Raw genomic sequence first — 14839 nt, forward strand, 5'->3', positions numbered from 1 at the left:
GAACAGAGGGAAGTACATCACAGCAGTATTCCATTGGGTTACAGAAGACTGACAGTAATTGTATTCATCCTGTATCATAGAGATTATTTAAAGAAACAAGAATTAAAATGTGAGAAGTCAACATTTGTATAACTGCCTCTACAGGGGCAATGAGAAATTTTCATGTCAAAGCTTTGTTCTACAACTTATTACTGAGAATAACACGACAAAAAACACCAGATGTCTTGAAAATAAATTTAATTTTATGCATTAGAAATATTATCCCCAATAAGTCCACCTTTCCATGAAGGCTTACACAACAAAGTTCACATTTTAAAAAATTAATAAACAGCTAAATAACTAATTTCACTATTAAATTCAGATTCTGGTCAACTAAATAAGAAAGCAAGTCAATATCAGGTAATCAGGAAGGAAAAGAAAAGGTTTTTTATACTTTCAGTTAATTCTTGGACCACTGATACGATCATAGAACTTAACTTCAGAGTCAAACTAAATGAAACAAATATCTGAAATCAGCACATAATCTTCATCAGTTCCACAGATTCCAGCAGTATTTTAATGACTTTTGCACTGTATTCTAAGGTAAGTCAAGCCAACTACCATACAAAATAAGTAAAGTTTACTTTTATTGGGCAAACGTGTTCAGTTTCCTGATACATAGTACAATTCAGCATTGTAAAAAAGCCTTCTATTACAATCCACAAAAAATCTCTTCACTTTATGGTTCATGGTTTCACATTTATGATTACCATAGTTCTACTGAGCTTACCAGAACCAGGCTTGTACCTGGACATTTTTGCTCAATGTTTTTGATTAGGATGCCATTTTACGGATCATGTAGTTCAGAATGCCGCCGTTGTGGAAGTAAGTGAGCTCCACATCAGTGTCAAATCTCATGATGGCGTGAAAGGTTTTCCCAGTATCCAGCTGTTAGGGTCAAAGAGAGTCATTCAAGCAGTAGAAACCTTCCACATGTTACATGACATCACAGTAAAATAAGGCCTAATGATGGTTTTGCCATCTTCAGAAATTGTGAGAGAAAGCTAAAGTAAACAGGCACTGGATGTAAGTACTTCCTTCCACACTAAAACACAGCCAGCTGCTTAAGAGGAAAGCAGTTTAAACCAAACCATAAAAAAACATGGTATGGAGTCTCCTTGCATTGCACTGCCTGCCTCATTTAGCTTTATTTTTGATATAAGACTGGATGCATGAAAGCTGACCACTCTTTCAAGTGATTATACTAATTCTTGATGTCCTTGATATCCTTCTATATAGTCATTCTTCTGGCTTAGGTTCAATGGGAATACTGATTTAATTAGCTTTCTTTAAGGCATAGTGTTTGGAAATGAGAAAATCACAAAGACAAGTGCAAGAAGTGAATAAAACCACTGTGGTTTACTGAAGACTCCCCTAGTGCTTTCAGACAAATGCACAATGTTCACCTGTGACTGATAAGCTGACCATCTCTTTGGGATCTGTACTTTCTCCATTTTGGGGGAGTTAATGAGGTATACGTAAAAAACTATTGTTAGACACTAATCCATGGAGACCATCTGTATTAAACAAGCACACAATAAGTAAATTGTTTTGCTAGCAGCAGTATAAAAAACAGACTTTGATACTATTAGTTAAGTAAGTTGGTTTTACAGATTTTCGAACCAAAAATAAACTAAATTTTTATCACAGATGTTAATATTTTTCATAAAAGGGCATAGGTTTGAAGGCAAAGCTAAACAAAAAGCAGTCTTCCAAATATAGGGCCTGAGGTTTAGCTAGATTACATGCTGAGTATGCTTTGACTTCATTTTCAATGCTACAGCATACAATATGCTCTCTGAATTGTCAATGAATTTTAAATTAATTTTAACATAGTAGTTGAATTTATTTAATACTTACAATTAACTTTCTAATATACTTCAAACATTTAACCGAGACAGAAAAATTAATAGTGGACTTCGAAAGACTGCTTCAAAATACAGGACTATTTTGTGTGAAGTAAAACAGTTTGGGCATGCTGCTTTTATGCCCCATGACAGCAAAGCCCTATTGTAATGACTGTTTTCATCCTCTTCACCATCTCAATCCTTCTCCCTCCCTCAACTGTGAGAAGCTTACAGCTCGATGAAAGCGCACTGCGTGAAAAGACTGTTAAAATTTTGAGTAAAACCACAGCGATTCAGAAATTTCAGCCCTTTGGTGTCTCATACCTGAATCTGGACGTTCATTTGCGGTTTGAGCTTTTCAGGAATGACAATCGTGTAACGCTCCCGTCCAGTGAGTCCTAAAGTTCCTGCATCCTCTCCAGGTAAATACTGCAAAGGAATCACTCCCATCCCTACTAGGTTGCTTCGATGAATTCTCTCGTAGCTTTCAGCAAGCACAGCCTTGACACCCTGGGAAACACACAACAGATATAATTATCTTCATGGTTCAGATTAGTCTTTCTGTGCTCATAGGAAGGGAACTAGTAGATTTGTAGTCTCCTCCATTTCATTTACCAGCTACTGGTAGAGTCAGCAGGTCTGTCTGACAGCAGACTGTCCAGGATGACTTGACTATACATTAACTTTCAAACATCTTTAAAAGAAACCTGACTGTCAAAAAATTACATGTGCTTTCTCAGGAATCCTGCATGCTTCTTTAATGTATCTTACGTAGAGCACCACTGGTCATTTCTGTAACTCTTGCTAATCCAGTGTTGCCCTCCTACACTACAAGCTACAGGATGGAATTTAGTTTAATTCTAATTTTTTAAATGTTAATACAGTTAAGACAAGAAAAAATCACGACTGGCAGAAAAACACCCAAAACTTCAGCAAGTGTAATTTCAAACACCAGGTCTCCTAAAACATCGTTGAATAATACCCACACTATTGTCTTCACGAATTCCATGCCAAGAAAGCTTGGATCAGAATTTGGGCTGTTAAAATAGTGTAAGAGAGGACAAAGAACAAAACAGATATTTTACTATACGTGGATTTCCATTAGGCTCCTGTAACAACCCTGCTTGGCATCCCTGCAATCTGCACAATGAAGCCATGATGAATTTCCTTTTACTGATGCTACTGTACTCTTACACTTCCCATCTTCCCTGCTAAATAAGCTGGAGGAGGCAGATAAAAGCAGATGCAAGGTTTACTGGGAAGCAAAAGTAAAGAAACTGACTTTTCTGGTTATAGTCTTGTGGATTTCTAGCTGAACATCAGTCAAGGCTTCCAGCCTGAACAGAATCTATTAATATTTAAATAGCTTTTGCAACTCTGCTGTGGGTCTTGGAAGCAGTTTTGATTTCAAAATAGCTCTTGCTTCCAAAAGTGAGAATGAGCTACCCAGGACATTGGTCATAACCTAGTCTTCCCAACAAATGCACTTTCAAGTACTGGCTACCCCCTACTTTATTGTAGATACTCACCAAGAGGAAAGGTCCTTTTGCTGCCCAGTCTCTGGAACTTCCTGCACCATATTCCTTCCCAGCCAGCACAATCAGAGGATGGCCAGCCTGCTTGTATCTTTCTGCAGCATCAAACACATCCAGCTGGAATGAAAATGCCACTTTACAGATGTTTTGGGGATGGAAGCACAGTTCACGGAAAACAAGGGAAAAAGTGTCCCCACATAAATAGCAGAAGCCCACACTTTCCACCAGACAGTACTTTAAGGATATCAAACACATAGTGCTTTGTGACTTCTACCTTTATCTCACTCCTGACACAAACCTGCACCTTCCACTACTGCTTCTACAGTGGTTATACCCTCCACTGATTTTTCTGATAGCCCCACATTACATATGCACAAACTGCTTACCTAGGCCAGCATAGATCCCGTCCCCTCATTACCCTTAATTAGAACACACTTAAGTAAATGATCTAACTGTAAGAAGGAAAGCCATTACTAATCCACTCTACTGTCAATGAGCCTCAGTATACTGCAGCATGTATACTTACAATTTCCCCAGAAGGGAAATGGACTGTCTGAGGTCCTTGCTTATCAATAAATTTGTTCACCAAGCGAATGTTTGCGAATGTTCCTCTGGCCATGACAGCATCGTTCCCTCTGCGAGAGCCATAAGAATTGAACTCTCGAGGAGTCAAGCTATTAAAGAAAACAAGTTAAAAAAAGAAAACTCATTTTGGTTTTACATTGAAGCAGTCTGTGCTTTTAAGAAAGTAAGTAATGAACTGATCGTTTCTGATGCATGGATGTACATAGTTCCAGCCACAGCACTAGCATCCAGTTAGCTGATGCTTCTACTTCTAAGATTTTTTTAAGTTAAAAAAAAAAAATTAAAAAAAAAAAGAAATCTGCCTACAGCTTGGTCACAGAAGGCAGTGTTATCATCCCTTGACCTAGAAAACAGTATCTGACAGTGTTGCAAAGATATAGTTCACAATAGGTCATAATACTCCATAAAATTCTTTTCTTAATAGTAGGCTACTGAAAATCCTCATTATTTACATTACCATAGCATCTACAACAAAGTAGAAACAACACTGTGCTAACATCTCAAAGGCAGAGAGAACCCTTGCTGCAATTCACAACTGCAGAAGAAAAATTTCATTTGCAAATAGAGATATGGGAATGAGGGGATGCTCCAGTCTAAGCTGTAAACAAAAAGTCTGGTGGAATGTGACAGAAAATTGGACTGTTTTCATTGGGCTACACCCAAACATCAGCTCTGACACAAAACATCTGTTCTATAATGCATGCAGAACTATTTAGATTTCAAAGTAAGTGACAGCAGGAGGGGCAAAGAGTCCAGAAGAGTTAGTTTTCAGTAGATCATACTGTTTTAATAATTTTCTTCTCCAGAGTTATTATGTCTAGTGACTTATTAAAAAAAAAACGTCAGTGCTGTTCCTCAAAACACCACTGAAGTTGTAAGAAGTGCTAAACCAGAGAATAAAGCTTACGTTATCTGTGAAAATGGAATACAGCAACTCAGCAAGTCCTACCTTTGCCTTAAGTTGAACCCAGAGTACCTAACTGACAGGCTGGCTATTGCAAAAGACCAACATTTTACAGCAGTTTGGACTCCAACCACAATAGTTTTGCCAGTTTTTCCAGCTGCACTGAATCCTAAAATTCCAGATGTTCTGTTGCTCCTGATAGCCTAGATCTGTGAAATAGCTGCACAAGCCAGAAGAAGTGAGTATAAAACCAATTTTTGGGATTGAGGATCATGACCATTTTGCTTCAATAGGGACATAAATCTTGATTCCATTATTTATGAGTAGGCTCATTGCAAAAGCTAGCCTGACAGTTATCTTCTCTCCTCCTCTCCATACAAAGGTCTTCAGCTCTCCAACATAACTTATGTGCACACTCGGTGCCAGTTTTTACATTTGTTGAGAGCTGCTGAAACAGCAAAGAAATGCTGTTCTTTCTTCTTTCAAATATTCTCTAGGCACCTATCAAGGTATACAAGTGTATGTGTACAGACAACAAATATGTGTGCCTGTAACGTGGTACAGTAGCTGTGGCTTGTTTCCTCTTCCCAATTTATTGCAAGAACAAGAAGTAGGGCTTACCCTCTGCTGGTCAAATAACGGGCTGCAGGACTGTTTCTTGCTATATTCCCAGCTGGAGATATGTGGTCAGTTGTCACAGAATCCCCAAAACTCAAAAGGACATAAGCATCTTCAATTGTTTTGGGGGTCTGAAGAGCCAAAGTCTAAACACCAGAAGTACAAACAAAATCAGTAAAATAGGACACAGAGGTCCTTTATGTTTCTCAAAATTGCAAAATAAACTCTTTCATTTCATACTAGCTAGGAGAAAGATAAAAACCCAACCCCATCAAAAATGTTTACGGTTTTGAACAAAATACTATGTCCTGTCTGTTTGTCAGCAAGTTTATACATGAAGAAAACAGATAAGGCAAAAAAAAAAAAACAGATGAGGCTTCCTGTGTCACATGCATGAATGTAGATGAAAATCCAGGATTCCTGGATATCTGCATGCACTGAAATCTGCGTTTTCATTTAAATGGTACTGAAGCAGCAATCTGAACGCTGAACTATTTGCAGGCAGACAGAATTGTGAGTTTTGCTTCCTGTCCCTTTTCCTTCACTTGTTTTATGACTATTTAAAAGTGTCCCAGTTTAAAAAGAGAAGGAGACTTTCTAAAAACCCTGAAGTGACAGGGAATCCTTACAATTTTCATATTCACTCACAATTTTGTATTAAAATGAATAGAATAGTGTAATTCTAACACCTGAGAACCAAGTCCTCAAGGCTATGAACAATGCTCCCAGGCCCCTTGAAGTGGCTTTGCTTCACTTTCAGCATCACTACACACTTTGGCTTGATTCAAAGGGAAAGCGTGCACGTACCAGACCATCAAAGAAAGGTGGAGACTTGATGTAAGTTGACTTCGGATTCCAAGTATACAGTTTATCTGAAGGAGCATCTAAGGCATTCCAAGATTTGTTTACAGTCTGGAAAACACACAGAAACATCCTTGACTTCTAAGTTTCCAAGAAGCAACTGAATTACTTCAGAATCCAGGGAAATTATAGACTTTCCTTCAGCAAAACCCTTGTGTATTTCTTACAGCAATTTGGGAAATTCTTATGACAATATAAATTATGGGTTTTTTTGGTTTTGGGGGTTTTATTTGGTTTGGGGTTTTGTTACAATTCTATCTATTAAAAGAATTAGGAAACCCCTCACTTGATAATAGAAGAACTGCTCATCCAGTTTTCTGACAATAACTTGTATTATGTACACAGACAAATAAACTTCATAATAATAAAGTGTAATCGCTAATCTTAAGAAGCTTTCCTAATATGTAAACCTTAAGAACATTGTTTTTCAATGCCTAAGAAAGGCTTGCAGGAAGACATTAGCAAGTACAAGTTTTTTTATAATATGAATGGTATGAAATAATGCAATGAATTTTATGTCAGCTGGGAAAAAAACAAACATCTGTAAAGCTGGAATAGCTCACTTCCTAATACCACCCTGGGATTAGTCTTTTAAAACATAACATCTACACGTTATGTTAAAAAAATCATTAAGGAGTAATCTTCAGGACACAAGTGGCTAGAAGAAGCAATTAATTAACCATAAGCCATTTAAAAAACCCCAAAGCATTTGAATACTTGTTAGAACACGTGCAACAGCAGCAGAAGGAAAATGTTCATTTCATTACCAAGACTAGCTTTTTCAGCATCTTCAGAATAGCACAGTACATCAATCAAACTACTGCCCAGGGGATTAATTCACCTCTATTTTTTGGTAGACCTCCTTGAACATCCCAGGAATAACAAACTGACGCTCAACAGCCTGAATCTCATTTCTCGTCGGCCAGACATCTTTCAGGAAAATCTTCTTCCCAGAAGCACTTATTCCTGTAGAAAACTGCATTGTTAAGTTTGTTGCACAAATTGTCATTAAGAAAGAAAGAAATAGTTCATTGTGGTGTCCTTCAGCTATGTGTTCCTTTTAACCTCGTCATGCTCACGAGACACCCTATTTCACTTACAAGCATTTGACACAAGAGGGCCTTCTAGACTGGAGGATGCCTGTACACAGGCTGCTTTCTGTAATTTCCAACAGCCTTCCAGAAAAATTTACGGTCCAATTTAGTTTGGAAAGGATCTTTGAGGGGTATCTAGCTCAACCAGCTGCTCAGTGGAAGCCTGCTGTGTCAGGTTGCTCATCTGCCACCCAGATATAACCAAAGAGATGTCCCTGAGGAATATCTATTCAGCACCGCTTTCCCCTTTCTCTGTCACACTGACTCCTTGTTGCTCTGTTTCTTAACAACTGTATGCTTTGCATCCCAGAGGTACTCAGTCATTTGAAGCATGGCCCTAGGACAAATGTTTCTGAAGAGCTTAATTACAACCCGTTTAGTTTACAAGCTGTGAAAACAAGCATTCTGACACTGTCTTACCCAAAGGCTCTTTCTCAAAGTCAATCCGGACAGTTCCCGCAATTGCATAGGCTATTACCAGTGGTGGGGAAGCTAGGTAGTTAGCACGGGTGTTGGGATGGACACGTCCTTCAAAATTCCTATTCCCAGACAACACACCCACTGCTACAAGGTCTCCCTGCAAGACAAAGTTTGAGACAAAGGTAGATCAGCTGCTTGCAGATTCCACACACTCAGCACATCTGCAGAGCTGCACTGTGCTGCAGCATCAACGACTGGACAGTCACAGAATTATCTCCTTCCAAGCAATCCCAAACCACTTTCCACAGAAAAGAGGATATTGACTGAATTTACTTTGCATACAGCTTAGAAGATTTAGTTCACAGTGTAACACAGCATGGAAGAGTACACAGGAAAGAACAGCTTACCTAAATAAGCTACAGGGGAAAAGCTGCATACCTGTGTAATGGCCTCAACAACAGACTCTGGTAGGGGTCCACTATTGCCGATACAAGTCATACAGCCATAACCCACCACATCAAACCTAGACAGAGCACAAGAAGCATCAGTGAACAAAAATGTATCTTGGAGGAAGATGCTTAACAGTTGATTAGCATTACGTTCACAAGATCTACTGTTTTAACGAATTAACTGCTGCCAAAAAACAATGTTATTGAGAACACTCAATCTTTGTCATTGTAGTCGCTGTCTGTGCCTACAGAATGAAAATATGGGAAATCGGTTATCTAGCACAATAAACAATAATATAGTGTCATTTATGCTATTTTAATACCATTACTCTTGAAAAATAACCCATTTTCCTGCTTAAGAATATGAGTCTTCAAGGAGCTACAGCAGGTAACAGGCCTCCTCCCCCATGGGCACACAGTCAGCCAGAGCAGCAGCAGTGCATTAACTCACACAGGATCACACTGTAGGGCATATGCCATATCATTTCAGCTGTACAGACAAACAGTTATTCTCTTTAATCACTTCTTGTCAATGTTTTTAGTTAAGCAGTCACACAATAACAGTAAAAAAAGCACTCTTACCCTAGCTGGGAAAGGTAACTCATAACTCCACTTTCCCTCAGATAGTAAGTGACAACTCCACTTCCTGGGGACAGGCTAGTTTTAATATATGGCTTCACTGTCAAACCAGCTTCAACAGCTTTCTTAGCAAGCAATCCTGAAAAATGTAAAAGACAGTTGCAGTTTTTCCTCGAAGTGGGACAGTTACGTGGATCAACAGGTTAACATGAGTATCATTAAATAACTAAAGAACAGAAAATGCTCCATTTCCAACAATGAAATGGCACAGTGAGTCAACAGCACTAATCCTACAACAACCAGCTAGAGCTCAAGTGCACTACCAACCTGTAAATGCAGCCTGCAATTTCTGCTCCACTAGGAAGCTGCTAGAAGTTGCATTCAGTAAGATGCTCACACTGAGGCAGCATGTAGACATTCGAAACTCAGAGTTAAACAAACACTATTCATAAGAAAGAGCTATCCCCAGAAAACTTCCTGCTTTACACTGAGCATGATATTTATGATTCAGAATACTGCTGTTGGCGCATTCAGGTCACCTGTCCTGGATCCATTCCTCTAAGCTTTACAGACCTGCTCACTTGCAAAACATGGGAAACTAAGTTCTTGGTCTTCCCATAAACAGCATTCTTCCCATTCCAGAATCCAGACATTGCTTGACCACAAACTGCAACAACATGCATTATCAACCTGACTCTCACAGAATCTGAAATACTGTAGCTAATTAGAAATACAGCTTACTGAAAAGAATTTATTCTTCCCCAGTCAAAACCAGATCACTGTCTTACAAGAAATGCAATGAAGAACTGTTAACTTCCCACTTACAGCGATCTAATGACCCAGTGTATAAATAACTACCAACATATGACATGCTGCCCTCAGAAGCAGAAATCTAGGGAAGCATCAACTCTGGCCCCAGTCACAAACAAGCTATCTCATGATCTACAGCTTGTTGCAGGAGTGCTCTTTTACCACTCCTGGATTTGTAATATGCAGAGACACAAACGCATTTATCCTGAATTTCTGCCTCTTAAATTAATTGACACAGATGTATGTTCAGAAAACAGGCCCCTCCAGCCCTTTCCCAGGAGGGACACAGCAGCTATGCAAACTATGCAAAACTTTGCATTCCCATGCCCCACTCCTCCTCTCACACAACCACTTAGATAAGAAAATAGATATCCGTTTTGCTTTGATCCAGTGTGATCTCCAACAGGAAGATGTAAAACTGTTTTGTTTTCGACAGCTGTTTGGCAGCTCTATTAGACGTGATCCTCCATTTATAAGTGCTGTGGGAGAATGACTGAATGGTTTGTGTTGGACGGGATCATGAAGGTCATTTAGTCCAATCCCCCTGCAGTAAGTAGGAACATCTTCAACCAGACCAGGTTGCTCAGAGCCTCATTCAACCTGACCTTGAATGTTTCCAGGGATGCACCATTTACAGCCCCTCTAGGCAACCTGTGTCAATGTTTCACTACCCTCAGCACAGAAAGTTTCTTCCTAATACCTAATCTAAACTTCTCTTCCTTTAGTTTAAAAACATTCCCCATTGTCCTATTGCTACAGGACCTGCTAATAAATTTTTCCCCACCTTTCTTACAAGCCCTCTTCAAGTATGGAAAGGCTGCAATAAGGCCTTCCCGGAGTCTTCTCTTCTCCAGGCTGAACAACCCCAACTCTTTCAAGCTTGTCTTCACAGGAGAGGAGTTTCAGCCTTCTGACAACTTTGGTGGCCCTCCTCTAGACCCTTTCTAACAGGTCCGTTTCTTTCCTGTGCTGATGGCTCCAGAGCTGGATACATTACTCCAGGTGTGGTCTCACCAGAGCAGAGGGGTGGAATCACCTCCCCCATCTTGCTGTTCGCACTTCTTTTTATGCAATGCAGTTAAGGCAGGCCTTCTGGGCTGCAAGCGCACATTGCTGGCTCGTGTCCAGGTTCTCATTCACCAGGACCCCCAGCCTTACACCAACAGATCTGGAGGTGCAAAGTGAACTGGGACACTTCATTCAATTCTTTCGCTCTCAAAGGGGCAAGAAATAAGAGCAGGTCACTCCTTTACTTCCCTTTCCACCTCACATCCTGGTTCAAAATAGATTTTGTCCCTGTTGATAGGGATTAAAAGACCTTTTGTGCCTGGAAAGAGTGTGAGCTGTCAGTATTGTAGAGCACCCAAAGAAAGATGCTAGCCTAAGAAAATGTGACAAATATCACACTGACAAACTAAAGAGAAAGTGATTGTTACCAAAGCTGTCCACAATCCAAGAGGAACAAAGAAGAAAAATCACGTGACTTCAACCAGTAAGTAACTCTCTCTGGTCAAAGGCCTTTGCACTGCTCATTGCACACCCCTTCCAACCTCTGTGGAAAACAAATCTGCATCCTACAGTTTGACAGACTAGGAAGCCCTAATGCAGAGACAATCTTACACTGATGGGTAATGTTTATACATATGTTTGCAAAGGAGAGAAAGAAATATACGAGCATGAAGCCAAGAACCTGATAAAGAAGGCTGAACTGGGCTAGTATAAACTGAACCTTTTGAGCTGCCTGTTCATTCATATTTTTTTTTTACCAGAAGCACACATTTGTAATGAGAAATTTTCTGCCCAGACTGGCTAGGTGAAAAATGAGTAACATCCTGACCTGAAACTTAATGAGAACAACTCAGGTTACTGTTTTGTTTTATTTCAACAGTGATAAGTGAGAAAGCGTGGGATACAAAGCCCACTTCCCAACAGTTCTTTGACACAGTTAAGATGTAAATGACAAGGCTCTGAAGGGTGACAATCCCAGAGAACACAATTTTCCACCTCTGCTCACCCTCCACATGCCCTCAGACTCATGCTGTAACAACTAGATACATCTCTAGCTAAGTGTATGTTTCTACTCTACTGCCCGATCACAGCATCTTCAGACTTAAACCCACAGACCATTCTTCACTGTCCCTCTTCCTGTCACTATGACTTTCAAAACCCTCTTCTCAGCTCTATATACAAGCTTCTGTGCATCCGCACAAGTGTCAGAGGTGCTGACAAGTTCCAGTTTGCCCTGTAGGGAAGACAGTGCAGGAAAAAACACATTTTCTCCCAACTCATGTTTCTAGCTACCCTTTTCAGAATTCCTTCTGCTACTCTTAGGGACTAAGCTCAGTTTTAGCACTCCAAATGACAAAACCAGCACTGTGCATGTAGAATTATATCAGTGTTGTGTGTGTCTTCAGAACTCACAGCCAGAGCCATAGAGAAACTATTTCACATTAAGCAAACAAACTTACCTGCTCCCAACATAACCGAGGGGTTACTGGTGTTCGTACAGCTTGTAATGGCAGCAATCACTACTGAACCGTGAGTAAGCTCAAAGTCACAGCCCTCAAAATTAAATTTGACTGTACTGTTGTGTCGCTCTGGAGCGATCTGGAATCCCTTGAACCCTTGCTGTAAAGAGAAGAAAGTAAGAATCAAAATGACATGATTAACAGAAATATTTTGACTGAAAATTAGCATGGGCTATGAATTTCACAAATAAGAAGCATGTCTGTCACATCCATCCTTGCACTTTTAGCTCTGCTGCTGAAGGCTAGCATCTCTGGTCAGTCAAAGCAATGGATAAAAATTATTTTTCTGGAGTGTATCCTATTCTCTGTTCACTGATAAAAATGGTGCCCTTGTACCTGAGTTTTCTTCCTGTATGACTATATCCTTTTGAAGATTGCTCAGATGATTCTTATTCTCATGTGCTCCACATTCTTGAACACATACAGTCTTGTTACACAAACTAGTTCTGAGATTCTTAGCTGTAACACATAGGATTTTTAAGCTATGAATATCAAACAGCTCAAATATACACAGAGCTGACTTGAGAGGCAAAAGCCTGAAGCTGAAAGAAAACCAAAGAGCAAGAAGGCAGTGTTCACATCACAAAACAATATGCTTAAGAGATCTGAAAGCATAAGGTCACTTAATGGAGTTTGGAACATGTAATAAAACAATAATTACTGGGAAATGTTTAATTTAAATTTCTCGATTTACATCACCAGAGTTCTGTACTGCCTTTAATAAGGGTGGTTGCCATATCAGGTACGGATCCAAAATGATTCTGGAAACTTAAGTGTCTGGGTTTTTAATTCAAATTAAAATTGCATTCTTCTTTCAATGACCATTTTTGACTGGATGATGTAGAGAGAGGGTTATTTTTGTCTTTATCACTAACACTGAATAATCATGGAGACACAAGCAGTTCTGAACTTCTGAATATATCCAGTACCGAATACAAAACTTCCTTGTGGAGCTCAGGGCAAAACCTGCTTGGAAAGTTGAGCAGCTGGGTGGTTAGCACAAGCTCAGCGTAGTAGCTACTTGGTCCACTCTAGCAACAACACTGACCATGGCTAGTTCAGAAATCCACAGTGCAAGCAGAAACTATGTTAGGCTTAAGACTGACATAATCTTCTAAATTGCATTCAAACATCCTGAGGCAAACAAACCACACAAAAGTTAACCCCAGAATATGGTTCCTAAACGCTAAACAACTTGTGGAAGTATGCGTTAGTTTGTATGCCCAAATGTTCATAGTACCTACCTTGGCTCCCAGACAAGCCTCAAAGTCCTTCTTCATATCTGACACAGCAACTTTGTCCTGAGGTCTTTTTGGTCCACTGCAGCAAGGCACAACAGTATTAAGATCCAGCTCAACAACCTGTCAGCAAAAGGAACAGAGAGCAGTTCAGTACTGCATGACAAGTTGAAGCCAGTCAAGCCACAGGTATGCTTACCTCTGCTGTTGAACCAAGGCTGTCTGCACATCTTTGCAGAAATTATCACATACATGTAAGAAAGGAATGACCAGAAGAAAAGGAACAGTACCACTATCAGACCCTGACAGCTCCCAGGTGCGGCTCTCAGAAGTACTCCAGTTATTGAAAGCCCGATGTGTGACTCAAGCATCTAAACAATGTAGATGGTTTTGAGAACTATGTTCTTTCACATGCTAGCAGCAGGGTCCTCTTCAGAAAACAATGCTGTGAAGAAATCCTGGTACTAGCACAAACCAAAGCAGACTAGTCATCTTGGCCTCAAGAAAAATGTTCAATGTCTATTATGAAATGCAGATAATCGTATCTTCCTATTCCTCAACTACGTTTCAATTTTGTTTTTATAGTGTCCCACTTTCCATACGAAGATTTCTGAATAATCATGCAAACCTGAACATAAGCTAAAAGATAAATTCTTTCTGTATAGAAAACCAGGATTATTCTTGCGTTTCCTGGACACAGAGTAAGACCTCAATTTTCTTGCAAAGAAAACAGCTTGTGTGGTCTGTGGTTACCAAACAGAGCTTCCAACTGTTCTGATTCACACAGTAAAATGAAGTTGCTGAACAGAAGAAGGGTAAAACTGGGACAAGGCTTACACAAACAGCATCCACACTATCTTCATAGCTGTGTTTGCGTCTGGACTTAACCTCTCATAACTACATAGATCAAACTGCAGAATCCATAATAGTTAGAGCTCAGCTGAGAGCCAACCTATTACCCAAGTCTTAATCCCTGGAGAGCCAGCCAGCTCACTCTGTTGGGCCCTAAGTTAAGACAGTTGCGTGGACCAAGACAAAGGGTACCAAGTCCCTTGACTATTTCTTCATTTCTGTGAAAAAGAGACAACTGTCACGCTAAAATAGGGCAGGGCATAAAGCAAGGAGAGAGAAGACAGGGTAGTTTCTAACCTGTGTGAAGTCTGGATCCTGAGAGGAGTTCTTGAAATCTCTTAGCATTCCCACAGCCTCAAGATACTTTTTTGTGCATGTAACTTTCTCTTTATCACGGCCTAAAGTGAAAGCCAGATACAGCACAAAAATAAAATAAAAAAAATAAAATCAATGGAACAGAGTATGTGGTAGAAGAAGAAA

The 14839-nt window shown here is 39.8% G+C and overlaps 1 protein-coding gene across 1 annotated transcript in view; it reads right to left on the reverse strand.

Moving 5' to 3' along the window:
- Window positions 1-220: 220 nt before the first annotated feature.
- The window catches only part of ACO1 (aconitase 1), a 28227-nt gene continuing 13608 nt past the window's right edge, over window positions 221-14839 (reverse strand). The window contains exons 8-20 of the mRNA XM_069879889.1: window positions 14657-14757; window positions 13514-13630; window positions 12210-12369; window positions 8935-9070; window positions 8342-8426; window positions 7904-8060; window positions 7231-7355; window positions 6336-6440; window positions 5532-5674; window positions 3948-4095; window positions 3416-3538; window positions 2211-2396; window positions 221-927 (exon numbers count right to left, since the gene is read on the reverse strand). Of these exons, the coding sequence (XP_069735990.1) occupies window positions 814-927; window positions 2211-2396; window positions 3416-3538; window positions 3948-4095; window positions 5532-5674; window positions 6336-6440; window positions 7231-7355; window positions 7904-8060; window positions 8342-8426; window positions 8935-9070; window positions 12210-12369; window positions 13514-13630; window positions 14657-14757 (1700 nt within the window). The 3' untranslated portion in view covers window positions 221-813. The remainder of the gene's footprint in view (window positions 928-2210; window positions 2397-3415; window positions 3539-3947; window positions 4096-5531; window positions 5675-6335; window positions 6441-7230; window positions 7356-7903; window positions 8061-8341; window positions 8427-8934; window positions 9071-12209; window positions 12370-13513; window positions 13631-14656; window positions 14758-14839) is intronic.

This window comes from Phaenicophaeus curvirostris, chromosome Z (assembly GCF_032191515.1).
Source record: "Phaenicophaeus curvirostris isolate KB17595 chromosome Z, BPBGC_Pcur_1.0, whole genome shotgun sequence".
NCBI lineage: Eukaryota > Metazoa > Chordata > Aves > Cuculiformes > Cuculidae > Phaenicophaeus > Phaenicophaeus curvirostris.